At 34.1% G+C, this 17,615-nt stretch overlaps 1 protein-coding gene across 1 annotated transcript; it reads left to right on the top strand.

Annotated features, from left to right (window-relative positions):
* The first annotated feature begins 3,861 nt into the window (after nt 1–3,861).
* Nucleotides 3,862–16,409, top strand: LOC106762307 (probable Ufm1-specific protease). Its single transcript, XM_014646140.2, has 12 exons — nt 3,862–4,526; nt 5,596–5,864; nt 6,059–6,146; nt 6,254–6,429; nt 7,121–7,211; nt 7,388–7,510; nt 7,666–7,713; nt 7,794–7,870; nt 12,607–12,695; nt 12,961–13,072; nt 13,342–13,444; nt 15,918–16,409. The coding sequence occupies exons 1-12, from the start codon at nt 3,992–3,994 to the stop codon at nt 16,145–16,147; spliced, it is 1,941 nt and encodes a 646-aa protein (XP_014501626.1). The 5' UTR covers nt 3,862–3,991; the 3' UTR covers nt 16,148–16,409.
* Nucleotides 16,410–17,615: the final 1,206 nt, after the last annotated feature.

Raw genomic sequence — 17,615 nt, 5'->3', positions numbered from 1 at the left:
AATTAGAATTTGAAAATATTCTTGAAGAAAATAAAAATTTAAAATTAAACTTTGAAAATAATTTTGGAAAAAATAAAGTTTTATTTTTGGAAAAGGGAAAATTTACTAGTAGTGATGAATGTGCTTCTTGTGAAAATTTTAAGAAACTACTAGAACACACAACCTTTGGAGAATGTAGTAAAAATAATGAAAATAAGGTTGTTAAAAATAAGTATGTTCCGTAAATTAAAATTAAACATAATAATAGAACCTGTAGAACATGGGTAGAAAAAGGAACAACTTATAGGAACACAAACTTTACATCACGCTTTTATTGTATGAAAAAGGGTCATACCTAAATAAATATAAAATTAAGCATTTTGGTGTTCCAAGTGGTAGATATGTCTAGGTTGTAAAATGATTTCAAGTTTTTTTAATATAACCCAAAGGACAATGTTTAACTTTTAAGATTTTTTTTAAATATTTAATTTTTCTTTTTGGAAAAACAAAATTTGAGAAAATTTTATTCCAAGCATGTTGTCTTTGATAAAATTGTGGACCTTGAGGCAAAACGTCTTGAGTCAGTTGAATCAGATGCAGGTAATAATGAAGGCTTGCACAAGACAACAAATGAGGCAAAGAATAATGACAATCCTCAAGATGAAGATCTCAACAAAATATCATTATGAAATTGGAGATATATCCAAAGTGGTAAACATTAGAAGAGATCTAGGAATTTTAGAAATCTTAGGATTGCATTTTTGATCCATTTTGTGCTTTTTGTTTTTGCATTGTTGAAAATTTGGCCATATTTATATATATGCTTTAAAATTCCTATCTTGTATGGATCAATGTATAATTTTATTTTAATTTTTTTAAAAGTTCTTTATCCTAAAATTATATGTTTTAAATCTCTTATTGTGTATGTTTGAATAAATCTTTAATTTTGAAAAATATTTAGCTCATATGCGTACATGCCTTTATTAAGGGGGAATATTATCTTAGGGGGAGAACAAAAAACACAGTTTTTTAATTATGATAAAAAAGGGGAGAAAATGTTTAAATCTTATCTTCTTACTTGTGTTCATTCACCAATGCTCTTTTTCTCCATAAGTTGTGTTTTTATCCAAATTATTACCAAAAGCTTTAAATCAAAGGAGTTTTTGATCATCATCAAAAAGGGGGAGAACGTTAGCAAAATGATGAAGATGAAGTTTTGATGATGCCCAAATCAAGTCAAGATTTATCAAGATTCATGAAGATCCTTTGAAGACTTGTTTTTGTTATAAAAAACTTTTGTAATAATTGTAGTTTGATGTTTAGGACTTATATTTGTAGTAGGTTTTGATTCTTGTACCTTCATACTTTATATTTGCTGTTCAGAATAAAAAACGCACAGTTTTAATCGAATAAACCAAGTTATAATCGATAAAAACGTTACAGGTGCTGAAAACTCAACTAGTACAAAAATAATCGATTATTACCTATTTTAATCGATTAACTAATCGATTAATTCTGAGAATAATCAATTAAAACTAGCCGTTGGAGTTTTCTGGATTTTGAAAACTAATCGTTGTACTCTTTTTAATCGATAAACATTAATATTAATCGACTAAAAGCGTTAAATGGCCAGTTATGAAGAATGGAAGAGTATTTGCTTGAGTCTATAGATAGGCTTTCCTTATCCATCAACAACAACTCTTCCCTTGTGCTCAAATACTCAAAACTCTTTGAGAATTGTGTGCTCTTGTTCAGCTAAGGAAACTCTTATCTATGGTGACAGAGGAATAACTGGTTCGTCCTTAGTGCGTCTGAAGAGGTGTGTGGGAGAGGATCATCCTTCGTGAAGTATTCGGAGGAGGTGTTTCATCCTTCGTGAAGTATTCGAAGGAAGTGTTTCATCCTTTGTGAAGACTCAAAGGAGGTGCAGGTTCACCTCTTGTTGCATCAAGAGAGGTGGTTTCTAAACTTTTACAAATTGTTTCTTTGTGAATGTTGTTTGTAATTGTTTTGTGCTTAGTGAATTGTCTATCTTGATTTAAGATAAGCGACTGGACGTCGGATTGGTAAGATCGGAACCAGTATAAAAATCACCTATGCAAATTTCTCTTAACCTTATTCTTGTTATTTACTATTATTATTTGCATAGTAAGATAAATTGAGTAGAAATTAAAAGGCACACATTAATATCAAAAATCCTTCTGATTTGTTATTCCACGTTAACCATTCCGCTGCTACCGCTTTGACATATACAATTGTTGAAAAGGTGGATTTGATAAGTGAGAAATAGAGGTGGCAAGACAATGCTTAATGGAATTAATGATTATTGTTGATTCAGGATGACAAAAGAAGTAACAAAAGAAGTAACAAAAGAATAAGAATGATCAAGAGAATAATAAAAAAAGTTTTACATGCAAAATTACATTAATTCCTTTAAATAAAATGAAGACTAAATTGAAGATAAAGAAAAAAAAAAGGAATCACAATAAATTAACTAAATAAATATTATGACAAAAATATTAACCAAACCTATGTGCAATAAGAAAAAGTAGGAAAAGAAAAGTTATGAGTATTATATATAAACGACTAATATGTCTCATTGCTTTATTATGTTGATTATTTTTTTCGCTTAATAAATAATGCTTTTATATTAATAATTATTTTAAAATATATACTTGCTTTATACTTAAATCTAAGATAAATAATTAGTTTGATATAACAAATATTGACATATTTCATTTTAATTTAATAATAAATGTTTTTATAATTTTACTTTAAAACCTTAAATTTGATTGATTTTGTTTGAACTCCACTTATGCGTATAACTTTTTATTTAGTAACCTTGTTAAAGGAAAATATATAAGTTAATATGGAATCTTTCACCTTTTATTTTAAAAATTTAAATTTTTTATTGATTTTTCAAATTTGATTGTATATTAGTATTAGTTTTTTGGTACTGTTGGTTTTTATTTTTGTCAATTTTGTTTGATATGAGATTTATTTTGTTCGAATGTTCAATATAATCTCTTATATAGTTCGCACATCATTTAGTCAACTCTTATCCTAGACGTGTCAGTTAATAATTATTATGGAATTCACTCATGAGTACGGTAAACTTATTGTCATTAACAATTTAAACCTTATTAGCTAAAAAACCAAATTGAACATAAATTAATATAAAAGGACTGAATTAAACATTACAACAAAATAGTCCCACAAACATAACAAAAATAGCCAACAATGATATTAAGCTAGTTTTTTTTTTTTTTTTTTTTTTTTTTTTTTTTTTTTTTAAATATGTACGTATTTTTTTTTCTATTACTCTAAAATTAAAATGTGCGCATACTTATTGGTGTAAGTTCATTATTTATCTAAAAAACTATTTTTTCTTAGGTTTAAACTATTTAGGCGTTCCTATTTCTGTTAGGTATTCTCAAATTGGTTCCCTTTTTTTAAATCTTCTTAATTGAGTTCTTATAAGTGTTAATTTCAAACAAATTAGCTCCTGCCGTTAAAAATCATAAACAATATTGAAATTGTGCAGAGGTGGATAGATGACGTGTTCAATGTTTATCTTTCAGGCGAAATGTGGCAGAAACTGAGTGTTAAAAGTACCACCAAAATGTCAAAAGGAGGTTTACTAAAATGCAACACGTATCACTTAGTTTCCTACACGTTTCACCTGAAAGTTAAATATTAAACACGTCATCTACCCATCTTTGCACAATTTCAATATTATTTACGATTTTTAATTTGAAATTAACACTTATAAAGACTCAATTGGAAAAATTTAAAAAGAAATGACAAATTTGAAAATACCTAAAAAAATAAAAATAAGGACCATAAATGATTTAAACCTTTTTCTTATTAATAACCCTTAAGCCAACAAAACATAACTGACCATGAAGGCACACACTGGTTCGTACCCTTTCAAGTGAAAAGAGAAACCGTTGCCCCCAATTCCATTGTTTCGTTGAATTGGAATTGGAGGCAGGAAACAAGGACAATTTCGATGGCCGATGATAATCACCGTGGCGTGAGACTGCTATGCCGCCCGAAGCAACTCAACACCAAAGGATCCGACCCGGGAATCCATTTCTGGCTAGTTGGATCCCCGTTCCTCCCGCCGCTCACCGTCGCTTCCTTTCTCCGATGTATCCATTCTCTCCCCTCCTCCTCCTTGCCCGATTTCCACAAGGAATCGGAGGACCTGCGCACACTCCTCCCTAAAGGCTTCGAACTCATCGGAGCCGTAGCCTCCGGCGAGGATTCCGACGCTCGTGCGGCCGTGGACGCCGCTCGTTCATTACGGAAACTTCTCTATCGGGAAGGAAGGGATTGCCAGCTGATTGGAGCGGTTTGCGGTTCAGATTCTGGCGATCTGCGGTTTTTTGTGTCTGAGAGTGGGAATGCGACTAGCCTTGAGGCTGTTCCATCGGTAATAGAGGAACGGGATTCGGAGAAATGTTTGTGGGAGAATGCTTGCCTGCTTCGTTGTGAGCTTCCCATTAAGTTGCCAGTCTATTATGCTCTCAAAAATCCAACCGGTAGGTTTTCCTTATTCTCGCGCTTTATCTGTCTGGTTCAGTGAAGTTGTTGATATTTGAAGAAACATAATCTCTGCTGCAACTGAATGATCCTTTTATATTTAACTTTTGTTCTTATTAATCAGAGTCACAATGTTGTATTTTGTAAGTTTCTCATTTCACTTTAGGTTTGCATTCGGGTTTAAGAGTAGCTTATAGGAAGATTATATTGTCCTTAACCAAATAGGCGCATGAATGATTGGTCTAGTCGGATAAGTCTAAAAGGGGTCCTCCGGAGATCTTCTTGACGTCTCCTTAGATGTCCTTATGTTTACAAACAATTTCTCACTGCCATATTATTAAACAAAGTGGGGATTATCACAAGGTGTGACACGTGTGCGAGTAGTTCGGGCCCTTTAGTTTACATACCGCTATCCTCTTTAAGCATATGACGGGTTTGATCTCTAATCGTGTGATTTGAGAAGCATATGTGGGTAGAGAACTTGTCCTTTAGATACTCTACACCCTTGGGGATTAGTCTATGATTGACAACGATAGGGATTAGACCTAAAAGAAAAAAAAGCAGGATTTAGGCTTTGTGAGAAAAATGAAGGCAATACAGAGGTGCAATGTAATGATTGAGCAGAATACCACGTTCAAATTCCGCTAACTTTCTTGTGTTGAGAAAAGTTAAGGCCGCAGAGAGCTGCAAAATAGGACCTTTGTTGATGGAAGTTGTTTAGCACAGGACTCTAGCTGTGATCTACAATGAAATTTCTAGTTGGAAAGACTTTAATTTGAGTTCAAGATTCTATACAACAATATTTTAATGTGAAACCAAAAAATATTGGGTTACAGAGGATAGTGGACAGTGAAATTAGAGATTCACAGTAGAAATATGAATTCAACAGAACTGCTGGGAGTCAAGAGGTGATGTAGAATCAATACAATTTGATGTAGTAGAATTTGGGTATGTTTTAGTGTTCAGATTCACAGGAAAACGTCTGAACAGTATGGAATTATCTGACATACATCCATCACTATCACTTTGTTCTAAATGCAATAAATTCTGGACAAATTTGTTCTGCAGATGTTGAGAAGGCATATGTACAAGCTATTGAAGCTCTTATTGCCAAGTTAAGAGACCCTCAGGCTGTGTACATGTTAGAAACAACAAACAAAACCTCTCTGGATATACCTCTTTCTGTCATAATTAGAGGTGTACAATTAGACTTTTATGCAGACCTCTCCAAGATCAAGACTTTGGCTGAAGATGATGATGGCTCCAATGCAAGCTCACTATCATGTTCATACTTTTCCAATCACAGTAAAGCAGGCTCACCAGTTTTTTCTGCAGAGGTAACAAATGTTATGGTGTTTTTTTATCTTCTCACATTTTTTTTTCTACTTTTTGGTTTTTTTCATATATTTTCTGATAGTATTTGTGATTTTACTTTTTTATCCTGTTTTTATTATATTTCCTTTCTGTCATGTACATAATGAATAGTCAAATGACTACCATTGCCCATTTTGTGAAATTTTCATCTTCTTAGAATGCAGATACTATTCAAGTTAGTGTTCTCTTTAATAGCTTCGGGACATCATCAGCTTCTACTGTACCTGTTGCAGAATACTTTCCAGGTCAAGATTAGTGGATTGTATTTGATGTCCAGTATATGCTCATTGAAAAATATGATTTACTTTTTGTTTGTAGCTTTTCTTATTTGAAGTTGAATGATTGCTTTCAGTTGAGGAGGAAGCTAGACTCCTTGTTGTGGATATTAAGCTAGATGTACTCTGCTATTCTTCCAGGGAGCTTCCACTAAAATATGCAGTTTCAAGTTTAATCATACCTGGCTTAGTTGACCAGTTAAATACAGTGCAAAAGTTAATGTTGCCTAACCTATTGGCACAACATCCCCAGGTGAGAAAATGGATTCATCTTTCCAGTTACATAAGCTTTCCATGGTTCTAAATTTCACGGTGATTCCAATTCACTAGAAATGCATGTACAATGATTTATTGTATTTCCTCAATCCTATCATTAGAGTTTCAAATGGATTTTTTTTTTTCTTTTTTGCTTTTCTCTTGAAAATATAGTAATATACTCTCAAATATGTGCATTATTTCTTTGTATAGTACAACTCACCTGTGAAAGTGACAATTTCAATTCAATATGGGTTGTAATGCATCAGGATGAATACACATAATGGTGTTCATCTGCACCTTCAAATATATGAACATCTGTTTTACAATTATGGAATATTTCTAGCTTAAATGGAAGAACCAGACACATTACTTTTGATAGTTGCTAAGGATTGGTTGTGCAAATGAAAAAAATAGAAATTAATATTCATTGACGTGAGGCACTAGTGGTATGAATTTGCATATTCTCCCATAATGAAAGTGTGGTATGTAGAAAAAAAATTATTCAGTTTTGCAAAACACCATAATGATTATTAGTGAACAACCTGGTCAAATTGACTAAAGAAGTTGATTTTATTTATGTGAAATTTTATTATTTAAGTTATTGTTGTTTCATAGTAAAGATATATTTTCACTGTGTTTAACACTCATTGTTCTTTTGACTGACTAGCAACTTATGTATTTTTCAGCCAAAATCTTATCACTTCAGTCCTTCTGGTATTCTGCATCCAATAACTGTTTTCTATGAACTAAGTTTTGGGGAGACAGAAATGAAGCAAGGTATGCTATTGAACTCTAAAATAGATATCATAGGATAATTCTTTTACAATGTACTTGCCATTAGAAAGTATAGAAAAAACTATACTATAACATTTGGGTTTTTCCAATCTACTTTTTCATTTGTGACCTCAGCATGTTAGTAATTGTGATTTATGAGGTACTCATGCTTTATGCAGTTGAAGTTAGGAGATCCCTGCACTCAAGGTTGGGATTACCCTATGATCGTCCCCTTCTTAGAATTTCTAATGCCTTGGATTTTTCGAAAGTCAAGAGCATTGGGATGATCTCTCTACAGAAAGGTAATATATACACCTGAATGAGTTGCTCTTTATGGTCTATAGGTGCTCTAAGGATTAAGATTACATCTGCCTCTTTTCAGGTTGTATTTTCTTATACTAACTCCTTAACATATGTCATATGCTCTAAGTTTCTTAATATTTATTGGTAATACTAGGTTCGACTTTGCTCAGAGATGTCCACTTTGGGATTCCAAGTAGTGGGGGTAAGTTGCTTTTCTGGTCTGTTTCTTATTCTAAATGTAATTCTTCTTTGTCTCATTTGAAATGGTTGTGGTTTATGCAGTTACGGGGGGAACTGTTTCCCTTGTTCAAGGTTCATATGAATACTTCCATTATCTTCATGAAGGTTATAATGATTCGGTAATTGCAATTCTTCTGCTAAGTAATTTTTTTTTTTTAAGTAAAGGCGTCAATCAAGATCACACCATTATGAGAATATGACATCCCAACTAGGTTGACACTTCATACCTCAACAATCATATGCTCCATGATGATAATATTATTAAAAAGGCAAAAGGAAAAATAAAGGATGCAAACAAACATGGGGGACAAACCCAAACCCATGAAATCAATAATATCTATTCTTGGGTAAACCAAATCTATTTCTAAAAATATCTAGCTTCAAACAAGTAGGCATATTTTCAAACCAAACAAATTCTTGTTCAAATCCACCGGCAAACTCGCTAATCTCTCAACACATTTGTTACCTCCTTTAAAAATACGATAGGTTTTAAAATTTGAATAATCACCTCGTAGCCAAGGAACAGTTCCATCTTCCTTGAGAGCACCAAAGAACAATATTAGAATTAATGCTGACTGGTTTGATATTATCTGATTAACCTAATCTTGTTTAAGCAGTTGAAAATTATCGTTTGGATAGCAATAGGGAGAAATTATTTGAACCCAAATTATGGTTTGAAATTGTTTATACTAGAAAATAATATTAAAAAACAAAATTGAACTAGTCTATTAATAGTTTGGTTTGTGTTTGTAATGAAACTATGAATGACAAATTTCGAACGTTGGACTCTTTGGCATTTCCTTGCTGGTTTCCTTTCAGGTTCTCTGACGTAGTGTAGTGTATTTAGCGAGGCAGGGGGTTTAATTGTGATTGGTTAGGATAAGGTGTTATGGGTGCTTATGGGGACAGAAAGCTGCTTACATTGCATTTATGTGCAGTAGGGAATTAAATGTCACGTAACCAACTAGTTTGCATAAAAGGAAAATATATATGTAAATCGTTTTCGTTATAATTATATTAATAATTAGGAATATTGAGATTATATATGTAATATTAGGTATATTTTTATATATGCCAGTATCATATCTTTATTATTAGAGAATATCAAATTTCCTTTATTTATTATTTTAAATATAAATAAAGCATTTGTTTTGTCTTAGAAACACATGGTTTCAACTTGATGTCTCCTTTCGTATTTTTAGATATATTTCGTTTTATGTTAATTAGGGAAACATGTTCGTTTGTTAATTATGTTATTTTTACATATTCATTTGTCGTTAAGCTTAGTCCACATTTTCTTTATTATAAATATATTACCCTATGTGTATGTTTTACCCAAGGGAGATTAACCCCATTCCTACATCTTCACTATATTCAGTATGGTATCTAGACTTTTGGGTTTTTGGCATTTTTCATCGTCCTTGCCACTGCAATCGTTGCCGCCACTGCAGCGCCATTGCAACTGTTGCCACCACCACCACGATCATTGTCGTGGGAGTTTCAGTTAAAATTGTCGACCACATGGTATTGATAGTCTCGGCCAGGCTGTGCCATCAAAGCTACCAGCACACTCCCTCACGCGCCATTCAAAGTTGTGCCTTTGTTAGTTTCATTGTCATGTGTGGTGGCACACCGCTACTCCTCTTTGGTACCGATCGCCTACTACGAGATCATCTCTTCAATGTTGTTGCTTTTCGAATTTAGGACTCCATGATTGATTATTTGGTTACAATTCATGTTCTTTTTCATGAATTTAATGAGTTATTACCTCCTACCTCTACTCTTGCCCAAGATATAGAGCAACGGTCGAAGTTCTTCATGGTATTGGCATTACACAGACTTGCTGATAAATATTCCCATGTTGAAGTTTCCTTGATGTACCCAATTTTACTTCTACTTGTTCCACCCTTTTGCGTGCGCCAAGTGAACCCATTAATGATACACCTGTTTATGTTGATGATTCCTCTGTTTTGGCATCTCAATGTGATGATCACAATTGCTTTTGTAAGCCAGGAAAAGGGCATAAAAAGTTTGACCTTTGTGGCAAACTAGGCCACAAGATTGATAGATGTTATGCATTACATGGTCGTCCTCCTCGATTTATTATATTTGCTCAGACTGATCCTCCCTCACAATCATTTAATATTGTGGATCCTCCTCCATCTGGTAGCGCCAACAAATATGCTCTCTTCAATGAATTTCTTAAATGGTGTTAGGATCGTCAAACCTCTAGTTTCACTTTTGTTGCACGCATAGGTGTATCTTTTGTTGGTTTGACTCAATCTTCTTCTGTTGGTCCTTGGGTTCTTAACTCAGGAGCCACAAATCACATTACCGGTAATAAATATTTTTCTTCTTCTTTATCCTCTCTAGATAGTTTACCTTTTGTTACAATGACTAATGGGTCTAGGATTTCAGCTTATGGTGTTGGGACAATTAATCTTTTTCCTTTTTTATCCATTGATAATGTTCTTTATGTCCCTGGATCTCCTTTTAACTTATTATCTATTAGTCGTCTAACTCGTTCTTTTGATTGTGTTTTTCTTTTACCAAAAATTTTGTTTGTTTACAAGATCGGAGTTCGAGGCAAGTGATTGTCATTGGATGTGAGTCTTTATCAGCTTTGCTCTTTTACACATTTTGGCACAGTTATGGAGTCTCCATGTCTCCTTCATGCTTAGATAGGTCATTGCAATTTGGCCAAATTGCTACATCTTGTTCCCAATTTGTCCAAGTTATCTAGTATGGTGTGAATCGTGTCAATTAGGGAAACATAGTTGTAGTTCCTTTCCTATTAGTGTCTGACATCATGCTTTGTCCCCTTTTGCCTTTTTGGCATTTAGAGACCTATTCATGTTATTGATGATTATTCCATATGTACCGGGTTATTTTTAATGAAAAATCCTTTTGATTTATTTTATATCTTTCAAACCTTTTATAACAAAATAAAAACTCAGTTTGGTGTTTCTGTTCAAACTTTGCCAAGTGATAATGGTCGTGAATATCTTTCAAATTCTTTTAAACAATTTGTGGTTTCTTATGGCATTCTCCATCAAACTTAATATGTTTTTACGCCTTAACAAAATAGTTGGAACAACTCGTAGTCCTTTAATTCATGGTGAGGTTCCTCAACATTTTTTGGGTGATACTCTTCTTATTGTATGTTATCTTATTAGTCATTTGCTACTTTGGTTTTAGATAACAAAATTCCTTACTCTATTTAATTTCCTGATGAACCTCTCCATTCCTTGCCTCTAAAGGATTTTTGATCTACATGTTTTGCTCATAATTTTAATCCTGGTCTTGATAAATTATCTCCTAGATCACACAAATGCGTTCTTTTAGGATTTACTCTATCACAAAAAGTATACAAGTGTTTTTCTCCTTTTCTTAACTGCTATTTTGTTTTTGCAGATATCACCTTCAATAAGTTTCCTTTCCTTTTTACTCTAAGGGTCCTTCTTCTTTTGATGTGTCTTTGTCTATTACAGTTAATATTCTTGTTGTCTATGATCCTCCTGTTGTGCCTAGTCCACCGTCAGATTCTCTCCTCCACCACCTCTTTTGGTTTATATTTGAAGACATCGTTCCAATAACCATCAAGTGACTCACTTCAAGTGCCAACTATTTTTTCTCTTTCGGCTTCGACAATTGAGTTTGACCTTTCAATTGTCCTCTATAGAGATACACATTCTACTCGTAATCCCTCATCACATTATATTACTTTAAGTTACTATAGATTATCTTCACCTTTTTATACATGCCTATTGTGTATTCCTAAATTTGTTAGTGATGCCTTAGTCCATTTGTTGGTGTCAAGTCATGCTAGATGAACTACGTGTTCCTTAAAATAGTGGAACTTGGGAGCTCATCCCATTACCATCTAGGAAATCGATTGTCTGTTGCAGGTGGATTTTTTCTATAAAAGTTTGTCCTAATGGTACTATTAATCGCCTCAAAGCTCGACTTGTGGCCAAAGGTTACATAAATTTTTGGATTGGATTATGGTTATGCTTTTTTTCTAGTGGCAAAGTTGGCTTTTGTTTGTATATATTTAGCCATGGCTGCTCTTCAACAATGTTCTCTTTATCATCTAGATATCAAAATTGTTTTTCTCAATAGAGATTTATAGGAAGAAATTTATATGGAGCAACCTCCTAGATTTGTTGCTTAGGGGAGTCTTTTGTATTGGTATGTTGTCTTTGCAAATCTTTATATGGCCTAAAAGGATCTCCTAGGTCCTGAATTGGAAAACTTAGTAGCGTTGTTCAACAATTTCGTATGACTCAAATTGAGACAGATCATTCTATCTTTTACCGTTACTCAAGTGTTAGATGTGTTTATTTGATAGTATATGTTGGTGACATTGTTCTTACCGGCTGTGACCACCATGGCATCTCCTGGATGAAGCAAATATTTATTGGGTATTGAGTTAGTATAATCTAATGATGGTATTGCTATATCTCAAAGGAAGTATGCATTGGATATTTTGGAGGAAACTGAATTGAATTATTCAATACGTGTAATGTAACATGTTATGAATCTTCATTCATTGTTCAAGTTCTCTTGTAGCAACAAATTTAGCAATTGTAGTGATATGGGAGCCCAAGTTAAATAGTTAGAAGAACTTTGTTACTTAGTTCAACAAAAGACTAGTCATGCTTACTAAGTTTTGGCTTAAAACTAATCAAGTTATGTGCAATTATGCACTGCGTGTGACTTCTTGTCTAGTCAAGGAAGGACTTAACAAAACATCATTATGTTTACAACTTGCAGATTGCATATATCATTAGAACAAAATATCTCTATTTTCTTGTAATATTGTAATCTAAATCCCTATCAATGATTTTCCTAGGGATGGGGTTGTGCATACCGCTCTCTCCAGACTATTATTTCATGGTTCAGACTTCAAAACTACACGTCCATAGAAGTTCCTTCTCATAGGTATTTACATTTTACTCTCGTCTGATTTTGAATTTTATTTTTCATTATTTTTTATTGTCACTTCAGGTTCAAAGTTGTGTGACGTTTTTATTTTTATTGTGCAATGTATATTAAATGGGTCATTTAAATAGTCATTTGTTTTTCATTTAAATGTGAAATTTGACGAATCAGTAAGTCTTGCTGAAGTTCACTTGTGCCTAGCAAAATCTTGTTTTGTCATTGTACAAGATCATGATTTAACTGGTCAAACCTACAACTTTCTCAGGGAAATACAGCAGACACTTGTTGAGATTGGTGATAAAGACCCTTCTTTTATTGGATCAAGGGAATGGATAGGTGCAATTGAATTGAGCTTTGTTTTGGACAAACTTTTGGGTGTAAGTATTGCTCATCTTAGGATTTCTTAATGTTCAAGTTTATATTTAGTATTAAACTGTCTCTAGATGCAGTTGGGCTTTTGGGCCTAAAACCCAACTGGACATTGTGCTTATGGTTCTTTGACTAGAATGAGAACAATATATGTTGAGCCCTCTCACCCCAAAGAAGAGATCTAAATTCTGGATCCATTATTGAACAAAGTGTATGAAATATGTATTTCTTGTGAGTCTAATTTAGTTCTTAATATTTTGATCGGGTGATTTAACAGGTTACATGCAAAGTCATCAATGTTAGATCTGGATCTGAGCTGCCGGAAAAATGTCGAGAGCTAGCATTGCACTTTGAGAACCAAAATACACCAGTTATGATTGGTCAGTAAATTATGTAACTTTTTTCTTTTATTTTCCATTTATATATGGCATCTCCGTATATTATATAGCGTCGTTCAAAGAACCAATGAGACTGAACCAAACCTTTTAAAACAGTTGAAGAACCTGGATTAGTTTTTTGTAACAGTTTGTCAGTAATCCAATTTGGCTAACATTATAAACAAACGAATGTATGTGTTCTTAAAATTGATCAGAACCCTAACTATGTTTGGACACTTCTTACCCTGTGAAGTTGTTGTGTTCTGTAAAGTAATAGCTCGGCAATGTTGAATCCTATCCATTCCTTGTTCCTTAAGTTAGAATCTTCGTTACAGGCACAAAAGTAGTAGTAGCTGTAGTGTAGTGCTCAAGAGCATTTGATGGCTCTTCCACCAAGTTATATTGTGCCAAGTAAGAAGGGAGGCTCCAAGGTGGTTTGGAAGCTATGATATATGGAGGATTTGGTTCGGTGAAGGTGAGTATGGGGTGGTGTTTGACCAATTCTCAAAGAAGGGTGGCTAGAGGAAACCTCAAGGTGGGTTTTAGCCTAAGTGACTTTTGGAGACAAGTAGAATGACATAATTTTGACAATATTTCTTTACTAATCTCAAAAGTGGTTTTTACAATGGGAGAGGGCCCCTATTTATAGCCCAAGCAAACCCTAAAGCTGTCTCCAAAAAGGAGAGAGAAAAACCTTAGGAGACAAATCACTAAAGGGACCCACAAGCATCATGCAATCATGACTGCTTGCCAAGTGGCAAGGTTATACTCTTCTCATGCATGAGACACATAAGGGAGCTTCGCCCTAACTTGGAGAGCAAGCTTGTGCCTTTTAGGGGAGACTTGGGGCCCAAGCAAGCCTAAGTTATCCCTAATTGGCGCATACTACACCCAAGGCTCAAAAGAAACCTATTCTACTAATTACAATAATCACTGGTTCAAGAAAATCAGAGCTTGCGCTACCTGTCTCAAATGAAGCCCATTCTTCTTGTATGTGCTTGGCCATGACTTTTGTGGGTGGTCCCTTGGCTAGGGCTTTGCCATCATCAGTTGGCATTGACTGGAGCCGGGTACTCATTGAATCGTCTCAGTGAATAGGCAGGTGTAAACATGACAATGTTTTCACCCGGTCAGAGACAAATGAAAAAGGGTTGCCCCATGCAGCCTCATCCTTGTAATTGTCAATGATATGGAGAATGGTGTTGATATGGTATGCATCATAGGTGCATGCAATTAGAGAATCACAATAATAGATTCTAAAGGCAAGGGAAGTTTCTAGAGAGCAGAGCTCTCCCAAGCAAGAGAGGAATCTCTCAGCTCAAAAATCTATTTCAAGGATTCGCCCAATAATCTTCCATATTCTTACAAAGGGAAAATATATAACCAGCCCCGCTCCCTTCTGACAGAACCAGTTACAAAAGGAAATATAACAGAATCAACCATTCCCCAAATATCCTTCTTATAGGACCCATCTCTAACTTATTCTTGTGCCGACTATAGACCTGAATGGGCTTATTCCACCTGGAGGAAAGGTTTCTATCAATAACCTGTCCAACCTTGTCCTCAAAGCTAAAATCTTGAAACTTGGAACGAATGGTTGCTGCAGACTCTCATGTGGCTTCCTCAACATGTTGTGACTTCTGAAGGATGAGCCATTGTGCACAATGTGTCGAGTCTTCACCATCTTGCACAGCCAACACTGCCTCTGGTTTTGGAAACACATCCTTAGTTAAAACTAAGAGGTTAGGTGATTTTTTTCATAGTCCTGGATGAATCTACGATAATAACTAGCAAGGTGTAAGAATCGTCCTTAGAAGTAGTGGGGAGTCGCTGCTCTACAACAGCTTAGATCTTGGTAGAATCCTTTTGAACTCCATGAGCAGTGATCACATGTACTAGATCGTTTATAGAGGACAAGCCAAATGAGCATTTCTTCCCATTTGGTACAAAGGATTGTGTTTCCAGTAAAGACAAGACAACATGCAAATGGGACAAATGTGTGCTCCAATCTAGACCACGCAAATTGGGTAGTAATGGAGGCTTCATGAGACTGGAGCTTGAGCTTAATAACTGCGAGGTCATTCTTGTATTCATACGTCAAATGACAAGCTTCTCTCAATGAGAGCTCCGATGATACAGTATGTAGAGGTGCATGCAATCGGACTATTACAATAACAGATTTTAAAGGCAAGGCAAGTTTCCAGAGGGGCAGAGCTCTCCCATGCAAGAGATGAATCTATGTTTGAATCAATTAGGACAGGGAGGCTTGTATTTCATACACCAGTTCACTGAACCAAGTACCATTTCGTTCAATTCTTACAAAATACAGTTAGTTTGATTTGACTCAGGGTTTGCTTCTCTCTGCTTAATTTATCAGACCTTCTGTGTATGGTGGATAGAAATTCTAAACTCTGCAGTATATTTTCATTTACTTATTCAACTCATTGAGTTTTTATTTTTTAAATGTACTGTGCAGGTGGTGGTGTACTAGCATATACACTCTTGGGAGTAGATTACAATGAAGCAAGTGGAGACTGTGCATTTTTAATACTTGATCCCCACTATACAGGTTCGGATGATCTAAAGAAAATAGTGAATGGGGGATGGTGTGGGTGGAAAAAGGCTGTTGATAACAAGGGAAAGAATTTCTTCTTGCACGATAAGTTCTATAATCTACTATTGCCCCAAAGACCCAACATGGTCTGAGGCCTAGCTTCTATTGCAGAGAGCTCCAAATGGATACCTATTTCTTGCAATGTAGAGTAATTGTTCATTTAGTTACATGTAGTTCTGGTAATTCGTTGCCTCACTTTTTGGTTATTTATGTTCTGTAATTGGGCTGATTCTTGGGCAAAAGGTCTTCTTCTTGGGTTATAATTTTTCTGTTAAGGTTTTAGTAAATTTTTCCAGATCCAGGTGAAGGTTATTTTTTATCAATATCAATCAATGTTTTTTCTTGATGTATCAATGTTACTTTTCTTTTATTGATTTTAATGGTAGAAATTTTAAGCTCATAACTATTGAAAAGTCGGTCGAAAGTAATCTCAAGATTTTTATTAAGTACCTTAAAAAAAGTAATCCTGTTAAGTTTTAAAATCCAAATAAAGGAATAAAAGTAAAAGTTGTTGATTATATTTACCCAAATCATTATAAATGTTCAATGAAATATAATTTCATAACGTAAAATATGTAAGTTTATGAAAAATACAAGCTTGTTATACTCATTTGAAATATGTATAAATTTTTATGGTATTAAAATTAATTTATGAGTAAATATATAATGGGTTAAATATGTTTTTAGTTCTTATACTATCAAGCAATTTTGGTTTTAGTCTCTCTTTCAAAGTAAAATATATTTTAGTCATTCTTAAAAAAATTTTGATTTTAGTTCTCCAAAACTAACACCGTTTAAAACCAACTGATGTGGCTAACATCTGGCACAGGGTACGAGTTGATTACGTCCTTGTAGAGGGTACAGGCTCCAATACTTCTCTCAGAAAGATAAAACCTTTCTCTTTCTCTCTCTCTCTCTCCCTCTCTCGCTCTGCTTATCCATCACTGAACATTCTTTCTTTCATTAGCCTTAAACAATCCAACTTCAAATTTTTTTCTTCCTAATGATCAAAGTTTTCCACTTTTTTGATTGTTTTGTGGTAACGAGGTGGTTCTCAATTCCTTCGCTATCTGAGATCGTAAAAAATGTTTGATTTGTTTGGACCCAATTGCGATAACTGCTTGCTTTAATCCATCAATGAAGTCCCAAATTGTTGCCATAGTAAAATAGGAACTAGAATTGTTAGACCTAGTTGCAATATGAGATATGAAACTTCCTCTCTCTTCTATGGGGCTCAAACATATACACCACCACCACCCACACCCTCACCATCACCATCATTTTTGCCATCTTCTATGGTAACTACTAACACTTCCACTGAAGGTACTTGTCAAATTATGCTTATTTACACTTCTACTAAAAGTTTAATGATGATTAATAGTGTAAAATAATTTCTATTTAATAACAAATCACTATTAACTTTTATTATTATAGTTCTTTTTTTAATTATATAATATCCTTTAGATGTATATTTCACGTCTCTAGATTATTCTGGTTTATTATGCAGATAAGCGCGATGCGTCAAGATGTACTTATGCAGATACAGTCTCGTCCATATTG

Source organism: Vigna radiata, chromosome 5 (assembly GCF_000741045.1).
Source record: "Vigna radiata var. radiata cultivar VC1973A chromosome 5, Vradiata_ver6, whole genome shotgun sequence".
Classification (NCBI taxonomy): Eukaryota; Viridiplantae; Streptophyta; class Magnoliopsida; order Fabales; family Fabaceae; genus Vigna; species Vigna radiata.
The sequence above is the reverse complement of the archived record's forward strand: the minus strand, read 5'-3'. Positions and strand labels throughout refer to the sequence as shown.

Excerpts from the sequence above, each read along its gene's own strand:
- LOC106762307 (XM_014646140.2), top strand. The coding sequence starts at position 3,992 with ATGGCCGATGATAATCACCGTGGCGTGAGACTGCTATGCCGCCCGAAG. Across the intron at positions 7,511-7,665 it reads GATGATCTCTCTACAGAAAG|GTTCGACTTTGCTCAGAGAT; the intron begins GTAATATATACA and ends TGGTAATACTAG. Across the intron at positions 7,871-12,606 it reads ATGAAGGTTATAATGATTCG|GGATGGGGTTGTGCATACCG; the intron begins GTAATTGCAATT and ends TGATTTTCCTAG.